The sequence below is a fragment of the Orcinus orca genome, chromosome 14 (assembly GCF_937001465.1).
Source record: "Orcinus orca chromosome 14, mOrcOrc1.1, whole genome shotgun sequence".
Lineage (NCBI taxonomy): Eukaryota > Metazoa > Chordata > Mammalia > Artiodactyla > Delphinidae > Orcinus > Orcinus orca.
This window is the reverse complement of record NC_064572.1, coordinates 45,317,445-45,341,419: the sequence shown is the minus strand read 5'-3', so window position 1 is coordinate 45,341,419 and position 23,975 is coordinate 45,317,445. Positions and strand designations below refer to the sequence as shown.

The 23,975-nt window shown below is 46.7% G+C and overlaps 1 protein-coding gene across 16 annotated transcripts in view; it reads right to left on the bottom strand.

Moving 5' to 3' along the window:
- Window positions 1-212: 212 nt before the first annotated feature.
- The window catches only part of MARCHF8 (membrane associated ring-CH-type finger 8), a 111,612-nt gene continuing 87,849 nt past the window's right edge, over window positions 213-23,975 (bottom strand). For 12 of the 16 annotated variants that reach the window (XM_033412138.2, XM_033412139.2, XM_033412135.2 and 9 more), the window contains 6 exons: window positions 23,797-23,847; window positions 9,238-9,320; window positions 8,161-9,006; window positions 6,560-6,740; window positions 4,448-4,595; window positions 213-4,032 (listed from right to left, as the gene is read on the bottom strand). In XM_033412138.2, coding sequence (XP_033268029.2) covers window positions 3,728-4,032; window positions 4,448-4,595; window positions 6,560-6,740; window positions 8,161-9,006; window positions 9,238-9,320; window positions 23,797-23,847 — 1,614 coding nt within the window. In that variant the 3' untranslated portion in view covers window positions 213-3,727. The remainder of the gene's footprint in view (window positions 4,033-4,447; window positions 4,596-6,559; window positions 6,741-8,160; window positions 9,007-9,237; window positions 9,321-23,796; window positions 23,848-23,975) is intronic. The other 4 variants (XM_033412147.2, XM_033412151.2, XM_033412148.2 and 1 more) reach the window with 4 other exon arrangements.

Sequence of the window (23,975 nt, the reverse complement as noted above, 5' to 3'; positions counted from 1 at the left end):
ACTTCAGCTTTCACTCCCACGCCCACACATCCTCCAGAACCCACTGCCAGTGATCCTTCCTCCCTCACAGGGACAGACCAAATCTGCACGCGAGTCTGCATGACTTACTTTCCTGATGTGCAAGCCAGAGGAACCCGGAAAGGGGTCCAGACCACTTGAGTGCTTGCCAGTGTTCCCAGCCTCCTTGCAGGAAAACACTTTCATGGAAAAACTCCTTTTTAAAGAAAAGCTTTATTGCTGCAATTAGATACTCCCGTGTATAGTACAACCACCCCCCGCAATACAGAGAATTATTCAAGCAGTAATGCCGAAGAACAGTGAACATACACAAAGGGATACAAAACTAGACATTTAGATAACTTGAAATTCTCTAAGTTAAGAAAAAGTTCAAATGTGAAGTGCCTTTTAGAAACTACACCACACATGCCAGTGTAAATTTGGTCTTTATTAGCAATCAACCTCCTACAAACACTGCATCTAAACAGGTGATGAGTTGCACAATTACTTCCAAAACAAAGACAAATGCTTTTACTTCCCTATGTTTCAGTCTTTCCTTGGACTAGAGATGGAAGCTGCATATTTCAAATCAGATCCAAGAAGGAGAGTATCTCAAATGTGTATCTGCATCAGGCCAAATCCACACTGTCGTGGATCTGTACACCCTGCCGTGCCCAGTCCTCCTCCAGCTCTGCAGCCGACCACCAGGCAGCGGGGGCAGCTCGGACCCGTGCAGGCCTTAGCTGAGGCTCTTGAACGGGCCCAACTGCCTGGGGTCCGTATGTCTGTAGCCAGGAAGGGCACACCCGCAGGTTTTGTAACTGGACCCATAAGATTGAAAAGAGTGGATGGAAGTAAAAAAGGAAGTGACATTAGGGGCCTGTGGTAGGAAGAGGTCTTTCACAATTTTCAGGAAAATCTCAAAATAAACCCAAGCACAAAAGCCCTTCAGCTGAACTATAATTTGAGGGGAAATAGAGGCCAAATCAGAGATGGCTGGCTGGTGACACCCCTGAGGCTGCTTCCCTCTCCCCCTCACCTGGCCTACAAATATCGGCCCCCCTGACCCTGAGACCTGCAAGCGCATTCAACGTTTCTATATAGTTCATCCAAGTGTCATCTTCTCACTAAAGCCAGGTGCAGAATGATCAGGAAATGGGGAGTAATTAAGCCTCCAAAAGAACCTAGAGAGCAAGCTGACACTAAAGGAATGCCTGGCAGATCCACAGCTCCCACTAGATGGCAGCACAGCCCAACCTTGGCAGGGCTTCGCACTCACCCTTAGTCCCTTCGGGGAAGAGATTAGCCCTGGGACTCAGTAGGGGGGCAGAGGTGCTCAACAGGACCTGCGAGGAAAGAGAAAGGCAACGGGGTAGCTGTGTGCCACCCCAGGGGAGAAAAGAAGGACATGGAGCTGACTGTCCACAGGCAGAGGCTTTCAGGAGCTTGGCTGGAGGTGACGAGATGGTGTTTAGGCCCTTCCTAAAAAGAAGTGACAGGGCTTCCCGTGACAGTCCAGTTGGGCATGGGAGCAACATAACAGTCATGGCTATAAAGGCACCTCTGCCGCAGAGGGCGCCAGGCACTCTGGGTGGGCTGCCCTGGGGCTATCCCCACCTAAGCACCCTCTCCTCTCTACAGAAAGTCTCAGTGCTTTTCAAGTCCAGCATAAGGGGTTCCACCGGGGGGAAAGGGAAAGATTCCCACTTAAAAAGCTATCCCAGTCTTCCCTTGACCACTCATCCGCCGTTAGAGGGACAAGGGGCCTTGCCCAGGCAGTTCCTAAGGGGCACAGGCAGGGCTGACCTGGAAGTCTCCTGAGTGGACAGTCTGTAGCTGCCTGGTGTCCCCAGGCTGAGAAGGGGTGTAGGTAATTGCACTTTGGGGCACAGTGAGCACAGGCACGGGCTGGACGTGCCCTGGGAGACAGAGAGGGCCGGCTGCCCTATTTCCAGGGATGGGCTACAACTGGACAGCAGCTGCCAGACCAGAGCAGCCACGGCAGGGCAAAGTCCTCCTCCAGAGCTTAAGGATCCTTCCGCCTCCTCCCGGCTTTCAAAACAAACCACGGGGCTTCTACTCTGAAATGGAAAGGAATCATCTCCTGTTTGCTTCCTCCTCTTAACAGCTGGATGAAGCAACTAAGGCTCAGAGGATGGAGGGCAGGACCCCCAGGCATCTCCCCCCAGATGCTCATCTGCGGCGCTTCCTGGAGAGTAAGCATCCGGGCAGACCTAACTTACACTGCAGACTCCCCTGGCCTGTTTTCCTAGAGTTGACTCTTATTTGCCTGGCATGATGAAACTGGTCTTCAGAAACAGAATTTTAAGCAGACCTTTTTAAAAGGACAAAGGCCATTTGATGGTAGTAATTTTGGTTTTGTTTTATGAAAAATGGTACAGGAGATAATCCCTGATGACAGAATGGACTGATAGCAGGGCCAGGGGTCCCTAAAGGATCCTCTCTGTTCAGTCCAGTTAAGGCGACAAATGGGCAGGGGAGTGGCTGGGAGCAGGGACAGTGGACCAGGGCAGTTTGCCGCTCACTCCTGGCCCTCACCCCAGAGCCAGCCTGTCTGCATCTCTGCCCTGGGCAGTGGTCCACAGAATGTGCCAGGAGCAGGGGCTGGCTGAGTGGCAGGCACCCAGGGGCACCTGCAGCGTGCATGCCCCAGACCAGGGCGACGCAATGCCTACTCCATCAGTGTGAAGCCGGCACAAACTGGAGAGGTTTGTCTTTAAAGGAGTAGTTTTTAAATATTCAGTTTTGTTCTAATTACTCGCTTCTTTTCATTTAGACCTCATGAACCCTTCTTCCGGGCTGACCAAAAAAAAAGAAACATTCAGGGCAGCCCTATGACATGAAGACTTGTCACAAAACAGGCTCAAAACCACAGAAATTATGCTCGAATTGCCATTTAGCATCCATTAATTCCCACAAGGTGTTACGAAAAAGCCTCAGACCTGTTTGTCCTCCTTTAGAGTCGCAAGGCCCTTTTATGGACTTGTGTCCAGAGCAGACGTCACATTTCTTAGCATATATAAGGCAAAAAGGGTTTTAGATCTATTATAATGTGAAAGAGATAATCAGGGTCATGAAGGGAAGGTTTCTAAATGAGACGTCCTTTTAAATGTCAATCCCACAGGACACACATATTACAAAATACAGATTCTCTTTTTGTAAAGTGCTTTGCTTTGCTTAGTGAATCACTCACCACCACGCACAGAGCACCACGGCCCGTCTGCTCGGGAACTGTCAGTGGCGGCCTCCCCGCGCTCTGCTTGGTGAGGGGGAAGCCTCTCCTCATGGCTAGATGTTCCCAACACTCCACTCCAGAGGGTCGGTGGGGGGACCTGCCAACTGGAAGAGGCGCATCAGGACCCAGGCGCTACCAGCTCCTGCTCTAACCTCAGGTTTGGCATCTTATTCTTTCATTCTGCTCAAGACTACAGGCCAGAACCCAGCCAGCGCCCCATCACGGTGTTACGGGCTCTTCCAACTTCCCTTCCTGTAGACACGCTGGCGGAAGCAGAACCCAGCCGTGCACAGCTGACGTGAGGATTTTCCAGGGGAGTCACTAAGGAGGGTTTAGAAAAAGAGAAGCCATTAAAAATAGTCACCTGCCCGGTCTATGCTATTAAACGACATAAGAAAATGTACACAATTGGCAGTAAACAATTTCCTTCAGCTGTTCGCAGATGTCCAGGAGAACTACACACCCTCCACATCATCAGATGTGAACGATCTCTGCTCCAGTGTCTTCAGGTTCTGTGCAACAAGAAGAGTTTGTGTCGGAATGACAGATTCCACGTCCATCTTTATTTTCAAAGTTGGGCTCTGTTAGTGCAGATTTTTCAAAAATATTCTTTTTGCTTGTATCTGGACAGTTTTGGACATAGATTACTCTGTTATAAGCCTTGAGTCTCTTCCATAATTGTACATACACTTTGCACTGAACGTACATAAAAAGAAGTCCACCAGTAAAGCCGATGGCCACAACCACCAATTTAGTCCAAAAGGGCCACTCTAGGATTCCTGGAAGGGAAAAAACCCAGTTAGCCTATCAGCCGACCTTATTTAAGATGTGAAGTAAATAAAACACAATTTCTGAACTTCCCATAACCATGGACTCTTAACTTATCAAATCTTGCTTCGCTGGAGGAGGAGTGGAAGAGCATGTCCACTCCCTTTTATCCTGCTCCTCCAGGGGGCACTCATGGAGATTCTCTCTCTCCATGATTTGATCTCTCCTGACTGGGTTTTAAAAACTACCACCACAGCAAAAGAAACATCCAAAAAGGATGCGTAGTGCCTCATGATTGATGCCTCCTTCCAGAAGCCCAGACATTTGAGGTCTGACTTGAAAATCAACCTGGAATAACACCCCAATCCTAAGACCCACTGTGCCATCCAGGATCTCCTGGGTGCACCTTTCGTTCTGAGCACATACCTGTTGCCTGCCCCTGCTTGATCTCCTCAGCAGTGCGGTCGATGAGCACGTACAAGGACCAGACCACACAGGTGATGGCAATGATGTGGAACGTCACGGAGCACATGATCTTCCTGCGCTCGCTGGCTGTCATCTGCAGCTTCTCCCACTGGAAAGACAACGCACAGAGCGTGAGGTTCAGGCTCATGGGCGTAAAGCGCTACGATGGGGTGAGAGCTTTGTTGATGGTTAAGACTGGCTTCCCTCCTCCCTCCCCCTTTCCCAAGCTAGATGAATTTCCCCAAACACTCAGAGTCGCTCCCTTTAAACCATGTGGCGTCAACCAGGTACCAGGCACTGGTGTTCTGTCCACATCCAACTTTCTAGGCGATGAAGAGAAGCTGGGATCGAGATGAGCCATGACCCACCACCAGCAATCCCCTGGCTGCTATTCTGGCGAAGCAGGCATTCAGTGGCTTTGATACAAGACTTTATGGTTTTCGTCCTGATGAAAACAGCACATTGGCCCAAGACCCAGGTGGCACATTTTAAGTTTCCGTGACTTGCTGACTGGCATGAGTGAGGGGAAGAAGGGGGTTGATGACACCACAACACACTAGCAGATGGGTCACACTATGTCGTGAAGGTGATGGTGGAGGGCGCTCACTCTTTGGTCCTCTGCTACATTGGCAGCAACACTGTGAAATCGATGCTAAGAGTTCCTGGTACAAGCAGTCTGTGCCAGTCCCATCTCCTCTAGGAGCTCATTAATTTACTCCAAATAGCCAGATTTTCTTTTTCATTTACTGGTTTCCGAATCAGAAGAAAACACATAGAGGTAGAGAAAAAGAACAAGTGTAAACACTGCATATCCTCTGCCAGCCCTGCTCACAACCTTTCCAGGTGGTTCTATGCAGGATAAACTGAAAGTAGAGCCTTCATGGCACTTGGTCAAAGTGCCATAAGACTCACTTGAAGAGTCAGCATAGAGCAGGCACCCAAAAAACAATGAGGCTTTTATGGGACAAAACAGTTTTTAAGTAGTTTGCGCCTGCCTTCCCTAGCATCCAGATTTCTTTCTGCTATGGTGTGACACAGTATCTTCATCTGGCTTCCCTCCTAAAATGTCCCCCTGATTTTCTAAGACACATTCAGTTCAAGCCTTTCACACTCCCCTGAAATGCTCACCCTACCTTTGCGGTGGCTGCTTTTCTCCAGAGACAATCTGACCTCTCTAGAGCCCTTTCACTTCCCCTCTAAATCCTACTGATCGTCCAAGAACTGCTTCAACACCAAACATTCTATGATGCTACCACCACTCTGCTTACCCAGAGCTCCGACCCACAATGAATACTTCCTTCTCTGAATATCTGATATGAGCGATCACCATAGAAGTTAGCATTGAATCGGCATGTTGGTGCTGTTACCTGATTATGTAATTCCCCTTGCAATTTATGAGTTTTGAGATAAGAACAAACCTTTTATTCTTCCAAACAAAGCCTCTCCATATTCTGGGCACACAGACACATGGAACAGCCAGTGTTTACACAGGAGGGGAGCACCGGATGAGGCTCCTTTCAGAGGAAGCACGGACATGGGACCTGAAGAGAGCTGTGTTGCATGTAATGCCTGTGGTTCCTTTCTTTTCCCATCTGCCCCCACTTCCCATCTAGGAAACACCTGTCACAGGTATACAGAAATAAATTTACCATGTTATGCTGTTCTTTGTGCTGGAGAGAGATACTAATCTCCACTATATGGACCTAATTAGAGGCAAAGCCTGAAGAGTTAATACATACAAAGTTTAATGCTGACTAAGATGTCACAAAACAGTCTGTGGTCAAGGGCCAAATGACTGATACAGACAAGCAGGCAGTCTTAGTTTTAAGGAAAAAGAAAACATCATATGACTGAATGGACAGAAAGAGCTTTTTCCTGAGAGGAGGGACTTGGAAAACAGTACCAAAAACATGAATGTACACACCAGCCCCAACTTCTTAAAGGAGTGAACTCAAGCCAACTGTGGCTCCACCCAGTCCCAGTCCCTGGGCTCCACCCAGTCCCAGGTGCTAACTCTTCTGGGCGCTCGTCTCAGTGAAGCTAAAGTACTTCCGAGGGTGGCCTCGCACATACTTTTCTCAGAGGCTTCAGCTTGGTCTCCATGATGAACTCGTACTTGCACAGCTCACAGCAGCGTGTGTCGGAGCTCTTGATCCACTGCTGCAGGCAGGTCTGGTGCACAAAGTGGAGGCTCCCTGTGCAGTGGCAGGGTGTGATCAGAGGGCTCTCGTCATCCCCTTCACAGTGACAGATCCTGTGGCAGAAGGAAGGCCAGTCATTACAAGGAGGGCCACACAACAGGGAAGATGACGCTTCAGTGGAAGGTCAGTCCCCCCAAGGAAAAAGTTCCGAAACAAACATCACAAAATGACTATAAGCACGAAAACATACGAACACAAATGAAAACAATTACTACAAACTAAAAATTTCTAGCTTACCGCACCAACATGGAAAGTCTGGGTGGCTTTTGGCAACAGAGAGGAAAAAATGATATAAGAAAATGACAAAGCAGTCATTTTGGGTAAGACTTAAGAACTTCACTAAAAAGACGAATTTAAGGAAACATCTTCCAGAACTTACATGACATTAAAATAATGAGGTAAAATTTCTGTGTAAAACAAAACCAGCACTCTACCTTTCAAAAATACCAGTGACTTGAAAAGATGATGAACTTTGCTTGCTAGCTATAATCACTGACCTCACCTTCACACACCACAACTACATATTTCTGTCCTCTCTCAGAGAGGTAACAGAGAAATCACAGTGCTTCTCCTGGACCTGAAAAACCATTATAAGATGCTGCAATTTCATTTCTTTTTTCAGGATCACTCATAGCAATAAATGAGAAATTTAAATCATTCATTATTTCTAAGGGTGCATGCAACAGGACGTAGCTACTAACCTCAAGGAACTTAACAGACTTTTGAGAAACAGAAAGGTCTTTTCCAGCAGCTGGAGAGCACGTAGGGACACCTGGCCTGAAAGGAACTGGGTTCTGGCCCAGGCCAGGCTCTCGGCTGTTTGTTTCTGTGAGAGGGGTTTCTGATCCAATTGTTAAAAGAAATGATAAGAGCTGATCCTGAGGAGGGGCCACTGGGGAAAGGTTAGAATGGGGAAGGCCTAAGAGTAGCGGCAAAAGTGAATTCTGAAAGCTTTTGGAGGCCTGACAAGGATGCTGCACCCGGGAAGATAAAAGTGGAGTTAGGACCTGGGCAGAGGTGGCTGCATCCAAGTTAAAAGGAAGGAAGGAGCTGCTGAAGAGCAGCCCTTCCCCATGCACATCGTGTCGCAGGTGGAGCGAGGGGTAATAATGAGGTCGAGAGGGGAAGCCAATGCTTAATATCTAGACCATCAAGCTGGAAGACTGGAGATACTATTTTTTCTTCCACTTTCCTTATGCAAAAGCTACTTATTTTTAGTTGAGAAGAGTCAGCTTGGCCTTTAATATGTGTAGCTTCTTCCTCTTTTATCATCTATGAAACTATCTTGGGACCCATGTCATAAAAATTGGTTTTTCAAATGATACCAATAATCTATTCTGGAGAAAACTATTAATCCATAATTGTGTACAACTGCCTATTCATTTTCCTGAAACTTCACATATTAAAGCAAGATGAGGCCACGGAGGTGTGGGGAGCAGAGAGGGCCAGAATGGTGGTTCTTGGCAAACCAACCTGCAGACATCCCCTGACGTGGACACGGGAGAGATGGGGGGGCCCTTTTCAGAGAGAGGGGAAGGACCATCCAGGTCACTGTCCTTTTCCACCGAGCAGAGGGGCGCCCGCAGGACCCTGCTCTTCGGTTTTGTGGATGTGCTGTCCTCAAAGACGTCATCATCTCCCGTTTCGTCGGAGAAGAAGCCCGCGCTCCCAGCCAGCCCGCTGGAGGACTTGGCAGGGTGCGGGCCGGCAGTGCAGCTCTCCAGCTCGTGGAACCAGTGCAGGCTGCTGGTGCTCAAGCCGTGTGACAGCGAGAACAGGTACCGGAGCAGCCACTGGCTTCTGGACATGGCCTCGCCATCTGCCTTCTCGTCCAGAAGCAGGACGTGCGTGCCCCCCTTGCCGGCTCCCACCTCTGAGGCCGCTGAACGATTGGCGGAAAGGGATGAAACACAAGAATGTTTGGAACTGCCAAGAGGTTTGCGATTCAGTGTTCTTTTTTCTTTCTGGTGGAGCCTGTTAATACTGAGACACGGGTCTTGAGGGAGTATCAGTTTCCCTTCAGAGCAAGTCCTCTCCGCATAGTCAAAACTTTCCAAAGCATCCGGGGCCTTCTCACCCACATCATTCAGGGATTTTGAGAACTTCAGTGTTCTTCTGGCTTTGGTATTCTTAGCAGGCTTCAAGGCCTGGACCCACTCTGAGCCATGGGAATTTCTCTTTGATGCCTGCACTGTGTCTTGACAGACAACTGTCACAGTGAGCCCTTGTGTCAGAGAACTCTGGCAGGGAGGAGCTTTCAAGACAACAGCAGACTGCACGGGACTGTGGTGACAACACTCAGAAAACACTGCACTGGAACTGCATGCAGAGAACAGTGGAATAAAAGCACAGAAAGTAAAAACAATTTTAAAAGAAAATAGGCATCAAAGTGAAGAAATGAGACTTGCGTGGTACCTGGTGAGCAAACAGCACATAAAACCAGGTTGATTGTTTAGAGCAGAGGCATATGGAGAATCAAGAACCTGCAGACATGAACGCTCATTCCTGAGATGCACATGAACCACCGTAGCATGTGAAGCAGAGCATTACCTGCAGATGTCCTGATTGGAGGGCGTGACAGAAGTGCGAGAGAAGGCGGACACTGGAGCGGATGCCACTGAAGAGCCCCCAGCCTGCAACAACACACCTCCAGTCAGTTTTCAGGAAAAGCCAGGGGACTGCAAACACCACCTCCTTGTGAATGGCAATGGGTCTGCCGCTGCCCATTGCTCAGTGAATAGCACGTACTAGGTCCCTACGAGCCAAGGGAAGAACAAACCAAGCAGCACTCTTCATTCCTCAGATGAAGGTAAAGTGTAGCCAAGAAATATTTGAGACTCTGGAACAGCACCATCAACCTTCTGTATATTCAGTGGTCATTTATCTTCTAAGCATCTAAACTTAATTAGTCCATACGTAAGTCAAGAAACCAAGCACCGTAAGGTACACGCAAATGCAAAAGAAACATGAGGCACCTTCCCTGCTAGCTCTGCTTCCCCCACCCAGCACTCTTTAACCTGGTACCTGGGATCATCCTCGTTGAGGCTGGCAGAATGTGAGAGCCACTCCTCCCTCACCGCCTGGCAGTTGGTCCACGAACCTTCACTACCCTGCCAGCGCTCTTTATACAAAAGGGAGACTACCTGAGCACAGGGCCACCAACCCAGGGCTCAACCCCAGGCCCAGGAGGGGGCTGAGCACAGAATGCTCCCGAGTCCTAATCTTGGGATTGTGTATGGAGAAAATTATCAAGAACATGTAAATGTGGAAGAAAGTATAGCAAGGGGTCATGAGATAGAGCAGGGGCTCTGAGGGGTCGTGAACAAGCCAAAATTAGAGAGAAGTCTGGGAGGGTGAGGAAGTACCACGATGGGAAGAGAAGTGGAGGAGAGAAATAGGATCAGGGAGCACAGCTGGGCTGAGGATGCATGACCACTACTAGAGGGTCCCCCAGCCTCGCACTCCAGCCTCTGTGGGGCCCTTGCCAGGCCTCATCAAGACTGACTCCTGAGATTCCACGGCCCTCACAGCACCCTGTGTGTTCTTCCCCGCTTAGGACAGTTATCCTGAGGGACAGCTCAAGGGCCACGGGAAGACAGTACTGTGGGTCTGTTATCAAGAGCAAGCTGACATCTCCTCCCTGCCCTCCCCAGGCCCACTCCAGTGGCCCTCAGCCCTGCTTCTTGATGCTGGAGAGCCCACCTGGCTCCACGCTTGCTCAGTGCCAACCCCAGGATGTACTCTCATCCTGGCACTCCAGCTGTGGGACCACGGACTTGCATCAGCCACCAGGACAGCTCTCCCCACCTTGCCGCCTCTCCAGCGAATACACCAGCCTGGGAAGAGCCAGACAGAACTGGCACTCTGACTGAGATGTCCACTGGACGGCTACTCTTGCTGCCCAGCATGGGGACGATACATCACTGTAAACCCAGCTCAACCTAAAGAAGCTCGATCCAAGAAGCTACATGCTATCGTGCTACATGTATATGCTAAAATTATGCAGCATTACTCAATGAGCGCATCTTCTGAGTCACCAAAGAATCCACATTTACTTTCTAGCTGAATGTGCACGTGAACATTGCGTATATTCTCCATAAAAGCATTGCTGGTCCAATTTCTTAAGAATCTAAAGTTTATTTGGAGCCACGAAAATGACATCCCTCCAATAACCTTGCACTACTTGGTCACGATTCTTTCTAAAACAAATTGTGTGTGTGGGGGGGGGGCGGCGGTCTCAATATTATGCTGCTATGTTCCCACTGCACGAGCTACCTCTGCTTTCTCCTGTGCCCTCCTCCAGGCAGCCACCACGGGCTCCTCTGTCTATTCTCCTGAGGTGAGCACACAGGGCCTTTATTGTTAGTCGCTGCACGGAGGCAGGCTGAGGAGAGCCACACTAATGTCCCCAGCTCCTACAGTCAGCCTGCTCTCTGATGTTCAGCCCTAGCCCCACTCTGAGATGGGGAGCCTTCTTGAACTTCCTGCTCCCTTCTTTAACTTGTGAGGGTGACCAGCAGCTCTGTTCAGCACCTGTAGGCAAGGCCACAAGCTGGTCATGGTGTAGAAAAGTAAGCGTCGTCACCACGCCTCCCCAAGTAGACCTGGGAGGAAGGGAGGACAGGAATGTAGGTTCACGTCCTTGTCCCTCACTGCTAAGAGGTCAGCTCTCCGTCCTCTAGGTTGCTGGGTCAAGCTTAGTCGCTTGGACTGAGGTACAGAAGGAAGCGCCCTCCCCACGTGAGCAAGGGAAAAGTACACTGCTCACCAAGAAGACGGAGGCGATACCTAGTTATCTCCCTCCCTGTTACATTCTAAGGACAGGAGCCTCTTGAAACCACGCATACTTTCCTGTATTCTGAAGGGAAGGCAAACCCTGTGAAAGGAAAGTAGGGTCGTATCTGGAGAATGAGGCCCTCCCAGGATCAGTGTCTTTGAAAGGAGGCAGGTCTCAGATGGGAAGCTGAAACCAAGACAAAATGGCCTCTCACTCCCGTTCTGAACCTCAAGTAATTCATGTGAAAACGGGAAGTCCGGGGTAACGATCACATTAGCACACATCTGTGCTGGCAAGGCTCAGTGGTAGGAGGGAGAGCCTTGGAGCAGAACAAAACCTGCATCGAGGAAGCAGCCGGACTATCCACACACTTGACATCGGTGATCCCTTCCCCATAAGTTTCCTGTCTCAGGTGTGTCACGGGGACTCACACAGAGTCGTGTCTGTACTTGCAGCAGACTGGCAGGCCTGCAGGATGGCGGCAGCCCCAAGCCCCTGCTCTGTTTGGGAAACAGGAACAGCCTCGGCATCCTCTATCTGTGCTCCTGCCCTCACTTCATCCTCTCTGATCCCACAAAGAACATCATGAGACACTTTCAGCAGGTAATATCCAAGCCTCAACAGGCCTCCCAATAAGGGAGAGCAAAAGTCTCCCTTCTTCTTAGATCATGAGGTTACAAGGAAAATTTTTAAATCTACTTACTGTTGTTTTACATACATATAAACCAACAAATGCCTTATCCCGGCTCTTTCTCCGTAAGAGCGAGAAAATGAGCAAGATTCATGGGGCCATCACAGTCCCCGTAGAGGTTCCTTCTGTCACCAGCTAAAGAGGAGCACATGCTGAGAGTTCAGGACCAGTCCCCGCGCAGAATGATCATCAAAGCACAGCGACAGCAACTTTAAAGAGCTTAACTTGTTGCTGGTATCAGGCCGAGTAAAATCTGTCAACCTACCAAGGAGGATTTAAAAGACTGGCCTGATCAACAATGGCAACAACAAAATGAAGCCAAGAGCTGCAAACACAGTTCCAGGGTCCAACCAGGGAGGTCAAGACAAGTCAAGGGGCTGGCAGTCCCCTCTCAGCGGCTCGGGCCAACAGCTCCCCAGCTCCTCCTGAGAGCAGGGGGCAGGGTGACATTCAGGAGGCTGTGCTGGCTCAAGGGAAAAGGAGACTCTATGCCCCCCGCACAAAGCCAGAGAACACTCTCTCCCCTCCACGAGGATCAGACCACACAGGACTCCACAGTTACTGACAAAAGGAGTAAATGTTCATAATGAGAAAATTCATATGTGTTGAGAAAACTTAAGCCCTCTGTTCCTGAAGTTCTTTGTTGGTTCTCAAACAAGAGACCTTCCTCCGGTCATGAAAAAGAATGTAAAGCAATCTCATTACAAAAAAATTTTCATAAAAATCCCCTCTTTTTAAGATGTTGTCATCAATTATGTCAAAACAAACCTCTGGATTCTGTCTAGGCCTAAATTCCAGTTGCTTTTATTTCTTAGGAATGACATGTTTGTTCTGCTGTCCTCAAGTCACTTAATGGTTGCCTTTCCTATCAACCCACTGTTTTAAATGATTTTATCAAGACTGCCAAAAACATATAAGGAATAGAAAACTTTCCATGTATCCCTGGTAGAAGCTGGCATGCTCCCACCTCTGTTTCCCTTTAAGAGAACTTACTGCCATTGGGAGGCCTGCCATAACAGACTCACCAAGCAGAGTTCTCAGTCTGTGGCAGGAACTTACCAATTTGACACTGGAGGGGACTTCCTCCCTGCAGGACACCAGCTGTACCTTCCATAACCCTACCCTTCCCCGCCTGCTTTTTGCTTCACTTCCTTCCCTTGCTCCCTCCACTACGTTACTTTCCAACCTCCCTCTCAGCCACTTCCTCCTCCTCCTCTATTGCGAAACCCCACTGGGCCCTTTTTCATTTACCAGCAAAGCTACATTTAAAACATTTTGCTCCCTAACAAGAGTGAATCAGCCCATCTGATCTTCATCAACACGTATGGGGCCACAAGAAATGGTCTGGTTGGGCTTGTTTGCTTTTAAGCCAGAAGGAACTTGAGGAAGGACTAGAGAAGGAGGGCAAGATGCAAAGAGGGCTCGTGTTTACAACGGACTTCAAATTAGATTTATCAAATCAATGACTTAATCAAAAAATGGGAAAGGAAATACAGATGGCTCTTAAAGCATCAGAAGATGCTTGACCTCTCTCACAACAAGAAATACAAATTAAAGCTCCAATGAGAAATACCATCATCATCAACAACAAAGCATCTAAAAAAAATCAAACACCCATGTTGGCAAAAGTATGGGGTAACAAGCATGCTTACACATCGCTGGTGGGAAAGCAACCTGGTAAACCTCCCTCCTAAGATGGCAATTTTGCTGAGAATTACAAATGCACGTGCACTTTGTCCCAGCAACTCTTTTAAGAATTCATCCTCACACATATGCAGGAAGAGGTTTGTACAAAACTGTTTGTGGGAGCAAAGGGTTGGCATAACTTCATTGCCCGTGGGCTCGTATCTGATTGAGTTAATACTGGTACAATGATAGAAAGGAACGTGGGCAATCATTAGCAGAAGGGAAAGCTCATTATGTGCAGTAAGGGGTATATGGAGGGAGCAGGCAGAGAGTAGAGCCACACCATGCATGCTGGCACGTGCAGACTATCTGTCAGTAGCTCCCAAGAGTGGTTTCCTGTGAAACACAGAAGGAGAGCAGGGACCCCGGGCAGGAGGGACACAGACTTTTCATGAAGACCCTTTCCAACCTTATACCACTTAACCAAGAACAGGTATTTCCTAAATACAAATTTATTTTTAAAGTAACATGAGACTGAAAGTCTAAGAAGTACAATAAAACTGCACAACCAACTGTAATGATTTTCCAATTCTGGAAAAACTGGTAAAGAAATTGATTTCATGGGTCATGACCTACATTTTTAACAATGAAATAAAATAGATGTCAAAGTGCATCTGACATGATGATTAAGTCTTTGGGGGAATTTTTTCTTTCAGTTGTGTGTGTCAATGAGCTGAGTTTCAATGTAAACACTATTTCTTACAAAGGATTATGGTCAACATAATTTGAAAGTCATTGCACTACTGTATTTCTACCAAAAAAACGTAACAAACAAAAATATCAAAATAAGTAAAAGAAAAAGAAGATGGCTAAATCAAGAAAGCATGTTAGGGACTTCCCTAGTGGTCCAGTGGTTAAGACTTCTCCTCCAATGCAGGGGTTGAGGGTTCGATCCCTGGTCAGGGAGCTAAGATTCCACATGCCTCGCCACCAAAAAAATCCCAAAACATAAAACAGAAGCAATATTGTAACAAATTCAATAAAGACTTTAAAAATAGTCCACATCAAAAAAAAATCTTAAAAAAAAAGAAAGCATGTTACATTGTCAGCACAGAGATTTTGAAAGTGAAGGGCTCTGACAGCTATCAAGAGAGAGGTTTTTCCTCTATAAAGATGGCATTTGCCACCTGTATTAGATTTTTATTACCATGTTAACGAATTACCACAAACTTAGTGGCTCAAAACCACAAATGTATCATGCGACAGACAGCGTGATAGGACCCTCTGCTCAGGGTCTCCCTTCTTTGTGGAGGCTCTGGGGAAGAATGCACTTCCACGTTCATTCAGGTTGCTGGCAGAAGGCAGTTCCTGGCAGGTTTAGGACTGAGGACCTGTTTACTTGCTGGTTGTCAGCCAGGGGATGCCTGCATTCCCCATCCATCCCTCCCCATCTTCAAGTCCACTCTTGCTTCCAATCTCTGCCACCAGCCAGAGAAAGCTCTCTGTCTTTAAAAGCTCATGTGATTCCATTAATACAATGATCTCATCAGCAATGTCTCATCATAGTGACAGGCTCTGGGCATCAGGGTGGGACATCTTTGGGGGGCCATTTTAGAAATTCTGCTTACCTTTACTTTCTGCTCAGGAGGTTACTAAATGCTACCGCTCCTGTCCCCAAACCAAGAGAGAGTGATTGGGTCCTTACTGCTGCTCAGCAGGCCTGACTTCATATAATAAAGCCAAATAGAGTCTCACTTGGTGTTTAGACACTGCAATGTACAGACTGAGACTGCGTTTCAGCAAACCTTCTGCTTAGTGCAGAATTTCCTCTGTGAAAAGAAATGCTTCATTAAGAGAGAATCTGATTTCTAAAAATAAACACCCAGTTGTATTCATCTTCCAAAATGATCTACAATTAAAGAGGAGAGGCCAGTTCTGTGGCTGCTCTGATACACACATGTTGACTCCTGATGAAGGGCTGGGCCAAGAACAAGCTTTCACAATAGCAAATAATTGAAACTGACCGCTAAAAAAGTCAATATAAAATACATACAATACAGAATTCATGGAGGAGAGTGTACAATAAAAACTACTGAATTCTAAAATGATTTCCATTATAAATGACTCTCAGCTTTGTCTAGCAAGTAGCACTAACACTGAATTCTTTTCTTCGGTGCCCTTTTAGAGAGAGTTGGAATTATGTGAATAATAATATGCCCCCAGCATAAGGAGGGGCCTATGTCATAGCACTGCTACAGGGAAGACAACAGCTGAAGGGACTTTCTCATGGCTCATCTTACAAAGCAGGTCTTTAAGCTACTGTTGGGAATATTGCAAACATAACTTGTTTTCAATAAATTACATTGAAGACAATGATTTCTGAGCAAAGATGGCTTCACATTCCCAGAAACTATAAGTGTAACCATATAAAGGCCCCCAAACCACCAGAAATACCATGGTGAAAGGGCTGGGTTTCTGAGTTATTTAGTAATCAAAAGGACCCTTTTACTGCTACAGACTTCTTTTAAATATTTAATTTTTTTAAATAAATTTTTTTTAATAAATTTATGTTATTTATTTCTTGGTTGCATTGGGTCTTCATTGCTGCGTGTGGGCTTTCTCTACTTGCGGCGAGCGGGGGCTACTCTTCGCTGCGTTGCATGGGCTTCTCATTGCAGTGGCTTCTCTTGTTGCGGAGCGCAGGCTCTAGGTACACAGGCTCAGTAGTTGTGGCGCATGGGCTTAGCTGCTCCGTGGCATGTGGGATCCTCCCGGACCAGGGCTCGAACCCGTGTCCCCTGTATGGGCAGGTGGATTCTTAACTACTGCGCCACCAGGGAAGTCCCTAAATATTTAACTTTTCAAATATAACTGAAATGCCTTTTTTTTTTTTTTTGTGGTACGCGGGCCTCTCACTGTTGTGGCCTCTTTCATTGCAGAGCACAGGCTCCAGATGCGCAGGCTCAGCGGCCATGGTTCACGGGTCCAGCCGCTCCGCGGCATGTGGGATCCTCCCAGACCAGGGCACGAACCCGTGTCCCCTGCATCGGCAGGCGGACTCTCAACCACTGCGCCACCAGGGAAGCCCTGAAATGCATTTTTATTTCCAATCATTCTTTGAGAAAATTCTGAGGTGGTAGCAAAAGCACTGTTTTTGACTCCAAAGTCCTCAGTCTGTGTGTGTTCCTGGGTCACTCCACTAAGCACACCACCTCCCAAGAGCACACCACTTGGAGCAGGAATTTAATCATTTAAAAATCAGGTCAATAATCCACAGGGCTACTATGAGGAGCAAATAAAGTCAGAGATGCAGAAATGTGACACACACCATTCTTGGAATGTGTCCACTGCGTAGAAGGCTTCCAGGTGGACTACTACTGCTTGATGGTCTACAGAGTAAACTTGCAGGTATATCTGTGATGAAATGCCCCCATTCCAACAGAGGCAACCACTGTCCACTCACTGGGATGAGAAAAGTTTCTGCCCAGGCTACTCACCTGGCGGGTGAACCTTTGGCCTGGGAGAATGCGACTGACAAGGAACATAGGAGACAAGAAAGATGACCCCAAACTTAATGTTAAGGCTCTTCCTCTAAAGCCAAATGTGTTAGGTGACAAATGAAATCAGTTATCTCTTTAAGCACACGCCCTCCCCGACCCACAATCTAAAAGAATATTCAGGGACCTGCTTGAAACCCCTTTGCTGGCCCCAACGCCCCAAGCCCAGCCTCCCTCTCTGCTCTGCGACTCGGCATTGGTCACCGAGCACTCCACAACCTCTTGCTCCTCCTGGGGATGCTGCCACACCCCACCCAGCACAACTGGCTGTTCCTCAGGTTTCTCCTCAAAAAGGGCTTTTCACCCCTATTATTCATTGTCCTTGTACTCTGTTCATTTCTTTCCTGGCACTTGTCAAGGTTTATAAAAAGATGTTACTGGAACAATATGTTCACCAAGAAGCTGCTGCTGTTCAGCCTTGCACAGTGCCTAGCACACAGGAGGTGTTCAATGAACACTTGGTGACTAAATAAAACAAGGACACTCTGGAGTAACTGTGTCTCTTTTAATATGTCTAAAACAGAGGTTCTCAAATTTGTTGGTCTCAGGACCCCTTAACACGCTAAAAAAATGGAGGCCCCCCAAAGAGCTTCATTCTTATGTTTATGTGGGTTACATCAACCAAATATTAGAAGTTTTTAAAACACAAGACCACCAGCACACATTCCATTAGTGTCAGAGAGAAGATGCCATCTTGCATGCCACTCAGTCTCTGGAAATTCCACTGTACACCTGTGAGAGAATGAGAGTAATAAAAGCAAATAATGTCTTCGTATTATTATGAAACCGGGTTTAACCTTCTCCCTCTCCCTGCCAGGAGATCCAAAAGCAAACTGAAAACTGCTGGTCTAGAGTTTCAGCCAAAAATTAAACTGTAACCAGTCAGAAGGCTAAAAAAAAAGAAAAGAAAATACGGTCAATCAATCTTTATAAGAGGGGAGCCAAACAGCAAGACACTGACCATGGAGCTCCATCAGGACCCAGAGTGAAGCTATGTGGTGCTCATGACACACGTGAAGCAGGCTGTTACCACTTGATGCCATTCAACTCCACCAATTCATTCTCCTTGTTTCTACTGCATGAAAATAAGTATCTTGTCTTTGGGATAGTTGTTTTCTTCAGTATAAATTAAGAAAGGCACATTCGCCTTATACTTAACCCATAGGTCTGAGTAACCTAAGTCTGTCACTGGTTAACTCTGTATTCAGAAACAGAGAGAAGCAGGCCTTGGTCTTGACAACCATACCAAGGTGTGTGGCCAGCAAGCCACCATCCTAAGGCTGTATTTACATCTGACATGTGACATTCTGCTGTATCTCATTCCTACCTAACGGCAACATTAACTAGAAAATATTCAAGAGCTCCAGGAGAGTCAATGCTCAAATTCATTGAGATTTGCTTGCCAAACAACAGAACAGCAATAATTTTAAGTGCTCGTTAAACATGTCCAATCTGACTTCTACCCAGGAATACTTGATTAACCAGAGGCAGGCACATAATGTTCATGGTATCTGAATAAAATTATGCAGAGCTCTAAAATATTCTGCCAGGTACCAGTCTTCAGCAACTGCTGGAGCTTAGTGAACCTGCTTGGCTGCAGGGAGGAGGGCACCCATGCTCCAGGCTTCATGATGGATGTCTAGCCTGCCACTGCCATCTCCCTGTGGTAAGTGCTGCCAATCATGAACTTGTTCAAGAAATTGTGTCACCTGGACCAAATCCAATTCCCCGGGTTGAATAAGAATGCTTCCCTCAGCATTCTCAGTAAACTAACGCCATGTCTGTGTGCTGCCCTTTCCCGTACATAAGGCTCCCTTGAGAGGTATCAGCAGAGGCTCAAGAAAGCCCAGCCCCCTCAGTGAACCTGGCCTAGGCCAATTCCTTTTATCTTAAAAAATTCTATTCGGACAGAGTGAGTTTAAGCCGCCTCAGGGAATTCTAACCTTCCTCTAAAGGGTTTTAGGTCAAAGTACAGTGGTCCTCACTGGAATGGTCCCAACCAACACAGCCCCAGGGTTTACAGGTACCTTGCAACTGGGTGGCCATGACAGCCATCACTCCCAGTGACCAAGGCTGCAAATACCTGCCTTTCATCTTTACCTAAAGAACTGGATTTCCCAAGAAGGTGACAAACCAGTTTTCTACTACAGTTTAACCCCATTCTGGCCAGTTCCTTTTTACCTTTTATGTCCTGCTTTAAGTATCCCCTCCTCAGCCATACCTTCTCCGAGCAGCCCTTTTAACTTCGGTCCCTCATAATTCTGTACCTTAGCCCCTTTTCTTTCACCTTCATAATAATTCTGTCTGCGGGTATTTTATGGCACTCTACTTATTCCTCTCTTCTCTGTTTAGTTCAGCATTCAAAGCATAATGTCTTGCACACAGTTAAGTGTTGGACAAAATCTGAACTCATGCAATACTCCTAAACGCTGCACTGGGCCTCCTTGTATACGTTACAACTGAGGATACTTTATGCCGAGCGATGAGACAGCTTGCAGGTGGTGGGCAGTGGTGGTACAACACCCCTGGACAGGGAGTCACGTCATCTCACCCTAACATGGCAGGCCTTCCAGGAGCAGCCTCCGTGATCACCCAAGTCCCCCGAAGGCTGTGTCAGTATCTCGCTGCATTCCCCCCACCAGCCCGTGTTCCAAGTCACCCTGGGAGTGAAGGCCACCTGTCAGCCAGGGGCTGAACATCACTCCTACAGCAGAGACCCTACCTCTAGCCCTTCCCCTCTCTGCACCACACAGCCTCCCAAATCCCCTTGTCTGTCAGAGCTCTAGTTCACAAAGGGCAGAATCAGGACCAGTGGTGGGTGATAGAATAAGAGTTTAGGCAACACATCGAAAGAACATTTTGTACTAGTTTTTTAACAGGAGCATAATGCAGACTGCAGGTGACTGACTAATGTGAGCACAAACTAGCCTGAAATCCAGCTAGAGGCTGAGCTGGCAGGAAAAGTCTCTTGACAAGACAGCAGAGATCTCAGGTAGCATAAAACATGTCCATGGTCTGAACTTTCTTTGTATCTTCATCTCAAGGGTATGAAGCATCTGCTTAAGTATGTTTGCTACACTGAAGATAAGAGTTTTACATATCTTGGCCTAAAAGTAGCTTCAAACAACAGGCCCATTTTATAAATACAAGGAAGAACTGCATTCTCAAAAACTAGTTATCTTGGGCTTCCCTGGTGGCGCAGTGGTTGAGAGTCCGCCTGCCGCTGCAGGGGACACGGGTTTGTGCCCCGGTCCAGGAAGATCCCACATGCCGCGAAGCGGCTGGGCCCGTGAGCCATGGCCGCTGAGGCTGCGCATCCGGAGCCTGTGCTCCGCAATGGGAGAGGCCACAACAGTGAGAGGACCGCGTACCGCAAAACAAAACAAAAAAAACTAGTTATCTTGCACAGCAGTCCTGCCCTCTGTTCTGCAGCCCCATTTAACTGGTTCATGCCTAACATACTTAAGGAGGCTCACATTTTACAACAAAATTTCATGCTGAGGGGATCACTGGGAAGTTAGTGGTGTGAGCACACAAGACTCCCCACTCCTGAGGTTTTCTTTTGATCCCAGTTAAGTGTGCAGGAACTCCTGCTGTGGAAATGCAATAGACCCAAATCTTCTTTCTGCTCTGAAAGCTTTGAGGCTTTCACAGTACCCCTGTTTCTAAGAGTGTGGAAGTGTGGAGCTAAAACTTCTTTTTCAGAAAATTCCAACCCTGCCTACATGAAAGCTCCATGTCAGCGGCCTTGTTTGTTTTGCTCATCATTTTATGCTAGCACCTAGAGCTCAGTGCCTGGCACAGAGAACACACGATAAAAATGTGTTCAAGAAGGAAAAAAGGAAAAAAGCCAGAGTTTTGATTAGACTTCTTAATTTTCACCCCCAGGTGATATTTATCTTAAAGCATATACAGGCATACTTCAGAGATATTGTGAGTTCAGTTCCAGAGCATTGCAATAAAGCAAGTATCGCAATAAAGCCAGTCACACAAATTTTCTGGTTTCCCAGTGCACATAAAAGTTATGTTTACACTATACTGTACTCCATTAACTTTGAAGTAACATTATAACTAAAAAAGAAAGTACATACCTTAATTTAAAAATACTGTTAAAAAATGCTGACCATCATCTGAGGCTTCAGCAAGTCGTATAGTACCATCAAAGATCACTGATCACAGATCACCATAACAAATATAATAATACTAATGAAAAAGTTTGAAATATTTAGTAAATTACCAAAACATGACACAGTGACAAGAAGAGAGCAAATGCTGTTGGAAAAATGGTGCCAACAGGCTTGCTCAATGCAAGGTTGCCACAAACCTTCAGTTTGTAAAAAGCGCAATATTTGAAAAGTACAATAAAGTGAAATGCAATGAAACGAAGTCTGCCTGTGGTTCTGTCTTTGATCAGTAACGACATAATAATAGCTACCATCAAGGACTATCCTGACCCAATCAACCTAAGATCACCAGGGTTCAACCAAGTTTGACAAGAGTCAGTTTACTGACTCATTGCAATGAGGAAGCTGTCCCATGGCTCCTTGCCAACATTATCCCTAAGTCTCAGAGCAAGCCTGAAGGTTGTATAATTACCCTAATTTTACTCATCAAGAAATTAAAGTTCAGAGGAGTATCCTTCCTCAAAGTCACATGGCTAGAAACCCTTGTCCACCTAACCCTCTAACACCCTCACAGAGCAACTCAGAAGGCCCATGCTCCAGGCCTGTGACAAGCCCAACAAATGTTCCTCTAGACATTGTAAGCCATGAGTTTACAAACTTTTTTAACTATAGTAGGAAACTTTCCTTCAAATAAAATCTTACTAAAACCATAAACAAACAAGAAACATGTATCTGAGGCACAGGATAATAACATCTTTCAGAACTGCTCTTAGCCATTGGAGCAAGGCAATGAGTGCTACTGTGTGCTTTTAAAATGTTTAATTCAACTTAACCAGACAGGCCATTTAGATCTATGCCTTCTTACTTTTCTCTATGCTTATATGTTGGACAGCTCCTTCAAAAAGTAGTAGGGCAAAACTGGCCATTTTACTCAGACAGTAATGATCTACCACTACACAGTTCTATAGCTCCAGCATTCCTGGCTGAAGGAACAGCAAAAGAAAAGAAAAGGAGGTTGGAACAGCAGAGAGTATTTGGTGAAAGGTAGTTATATGAGGTGGCTGAAGCTACCCTCCACTGGTCTGGGGGAAGGTCAGGTCAGCAATGAACCAAGAAGCACTCTGTAAATGGCCTTTAGGCACACTAAGCACTGTGGACTTTTCTTTTCATGCAAAATTCAGTGGCAGAATGACATGATTAGATCACAAGTATGCCTAAGAACAGATGATTAATGTCTTAAAGGATTTTCTACATTCTACTTTTAATTCAAAAGTATACTATAGAGTGATATGAATAAAAAACATTTGGCATATAATGTCACTGTTTATTTTAGAGAAATTAAGAGGCCTGAGACAGCAGAATAGGTTTTGCCACACTATTCAGATCTTCCTGTCAGGATCTGACACAGACATGATGCGAGAGAAAATCCATCTTTGCAAGGAACCTTCATAGACACACCTGTATGGACAACGGGTTGGCTAGAGCCCATGTCTAGGCTGAGAGATGAGCAGTGCATGGGAGCAAGCTCACGGCATGGGAGACACCGTCTGCTGGCTCCGGGGTCACCCCTAGCATCTGATGTGCTCCCGGCAGGCTACTCAAGTGACTACCCCACAGGTGTATCAGGTGCTGTTGGCTGCCGATTCACCCCTCTGCCCTCCTTTTCCTAGCCACGTTCCAGCTGGCGGGGGTCTTATGATCCAGTTCTGGCCAGTGAGATGTAAGCAGAAGTCAGGCAGCTGAGGGGCGCTTCTGGGAAAGCTTTTGCCTTCCTGTTGAAAAGGGTCACTCTCAGCTGACAGACCACAGCCAGGGTGCCTGGAGGTCCAGCTCCCACCTTGAGATCAAACATGAGGATGACAACGTGCCAAGGAAGGTGGCACAAAGAAAGCGGAAGGAGCCTAGATCCCCGGCAACATCTGTGAGCACTGCGTCAGCCCTGAACCATCCACCTCCAGACATCTTGTCATCAGAACAACAGAAATCTATAGTTATTTAAGTCAGTAGAGTTGGTTTTTTATTACCATCAGGCAAATGCATTCCTAATTGAGGTGACAGATTCTCTGGTGACTCTCTGAGATTTCTTTTACCTGAAAGTAAACAATTTCTACTGGAAGAAATGGGGTTTTCTCCTATCAGTCACTCCCCCCAACACAAATCTAGAATTGCCTCACTAGAAAAATATAACTGCTATATACCTCACATGGTCCCAGAGAGGATTAAAGTAATGAACTGATAACTTTGTCTTTAAAAGAGAAAAGTGTAAACACATGCCAGGTATAAGAATATAAAAACCCCAAGCTACAAAAATAACATATTTCAGTAGCACTCTACCTTAGAAATGTTACTTGAATGACTCATGGAATGTCCCAAAGTCTTCTCATGCTGCAAAAAACCAAACAGGTGTTAAGTCTCAAGCTTTGATTAAAATGGGCAAACAAGTAATTGAACATAACAATCCTACTAACAAATCATTCCCTCAACTAGAATTTGCTGTGCACAAACTATTATGC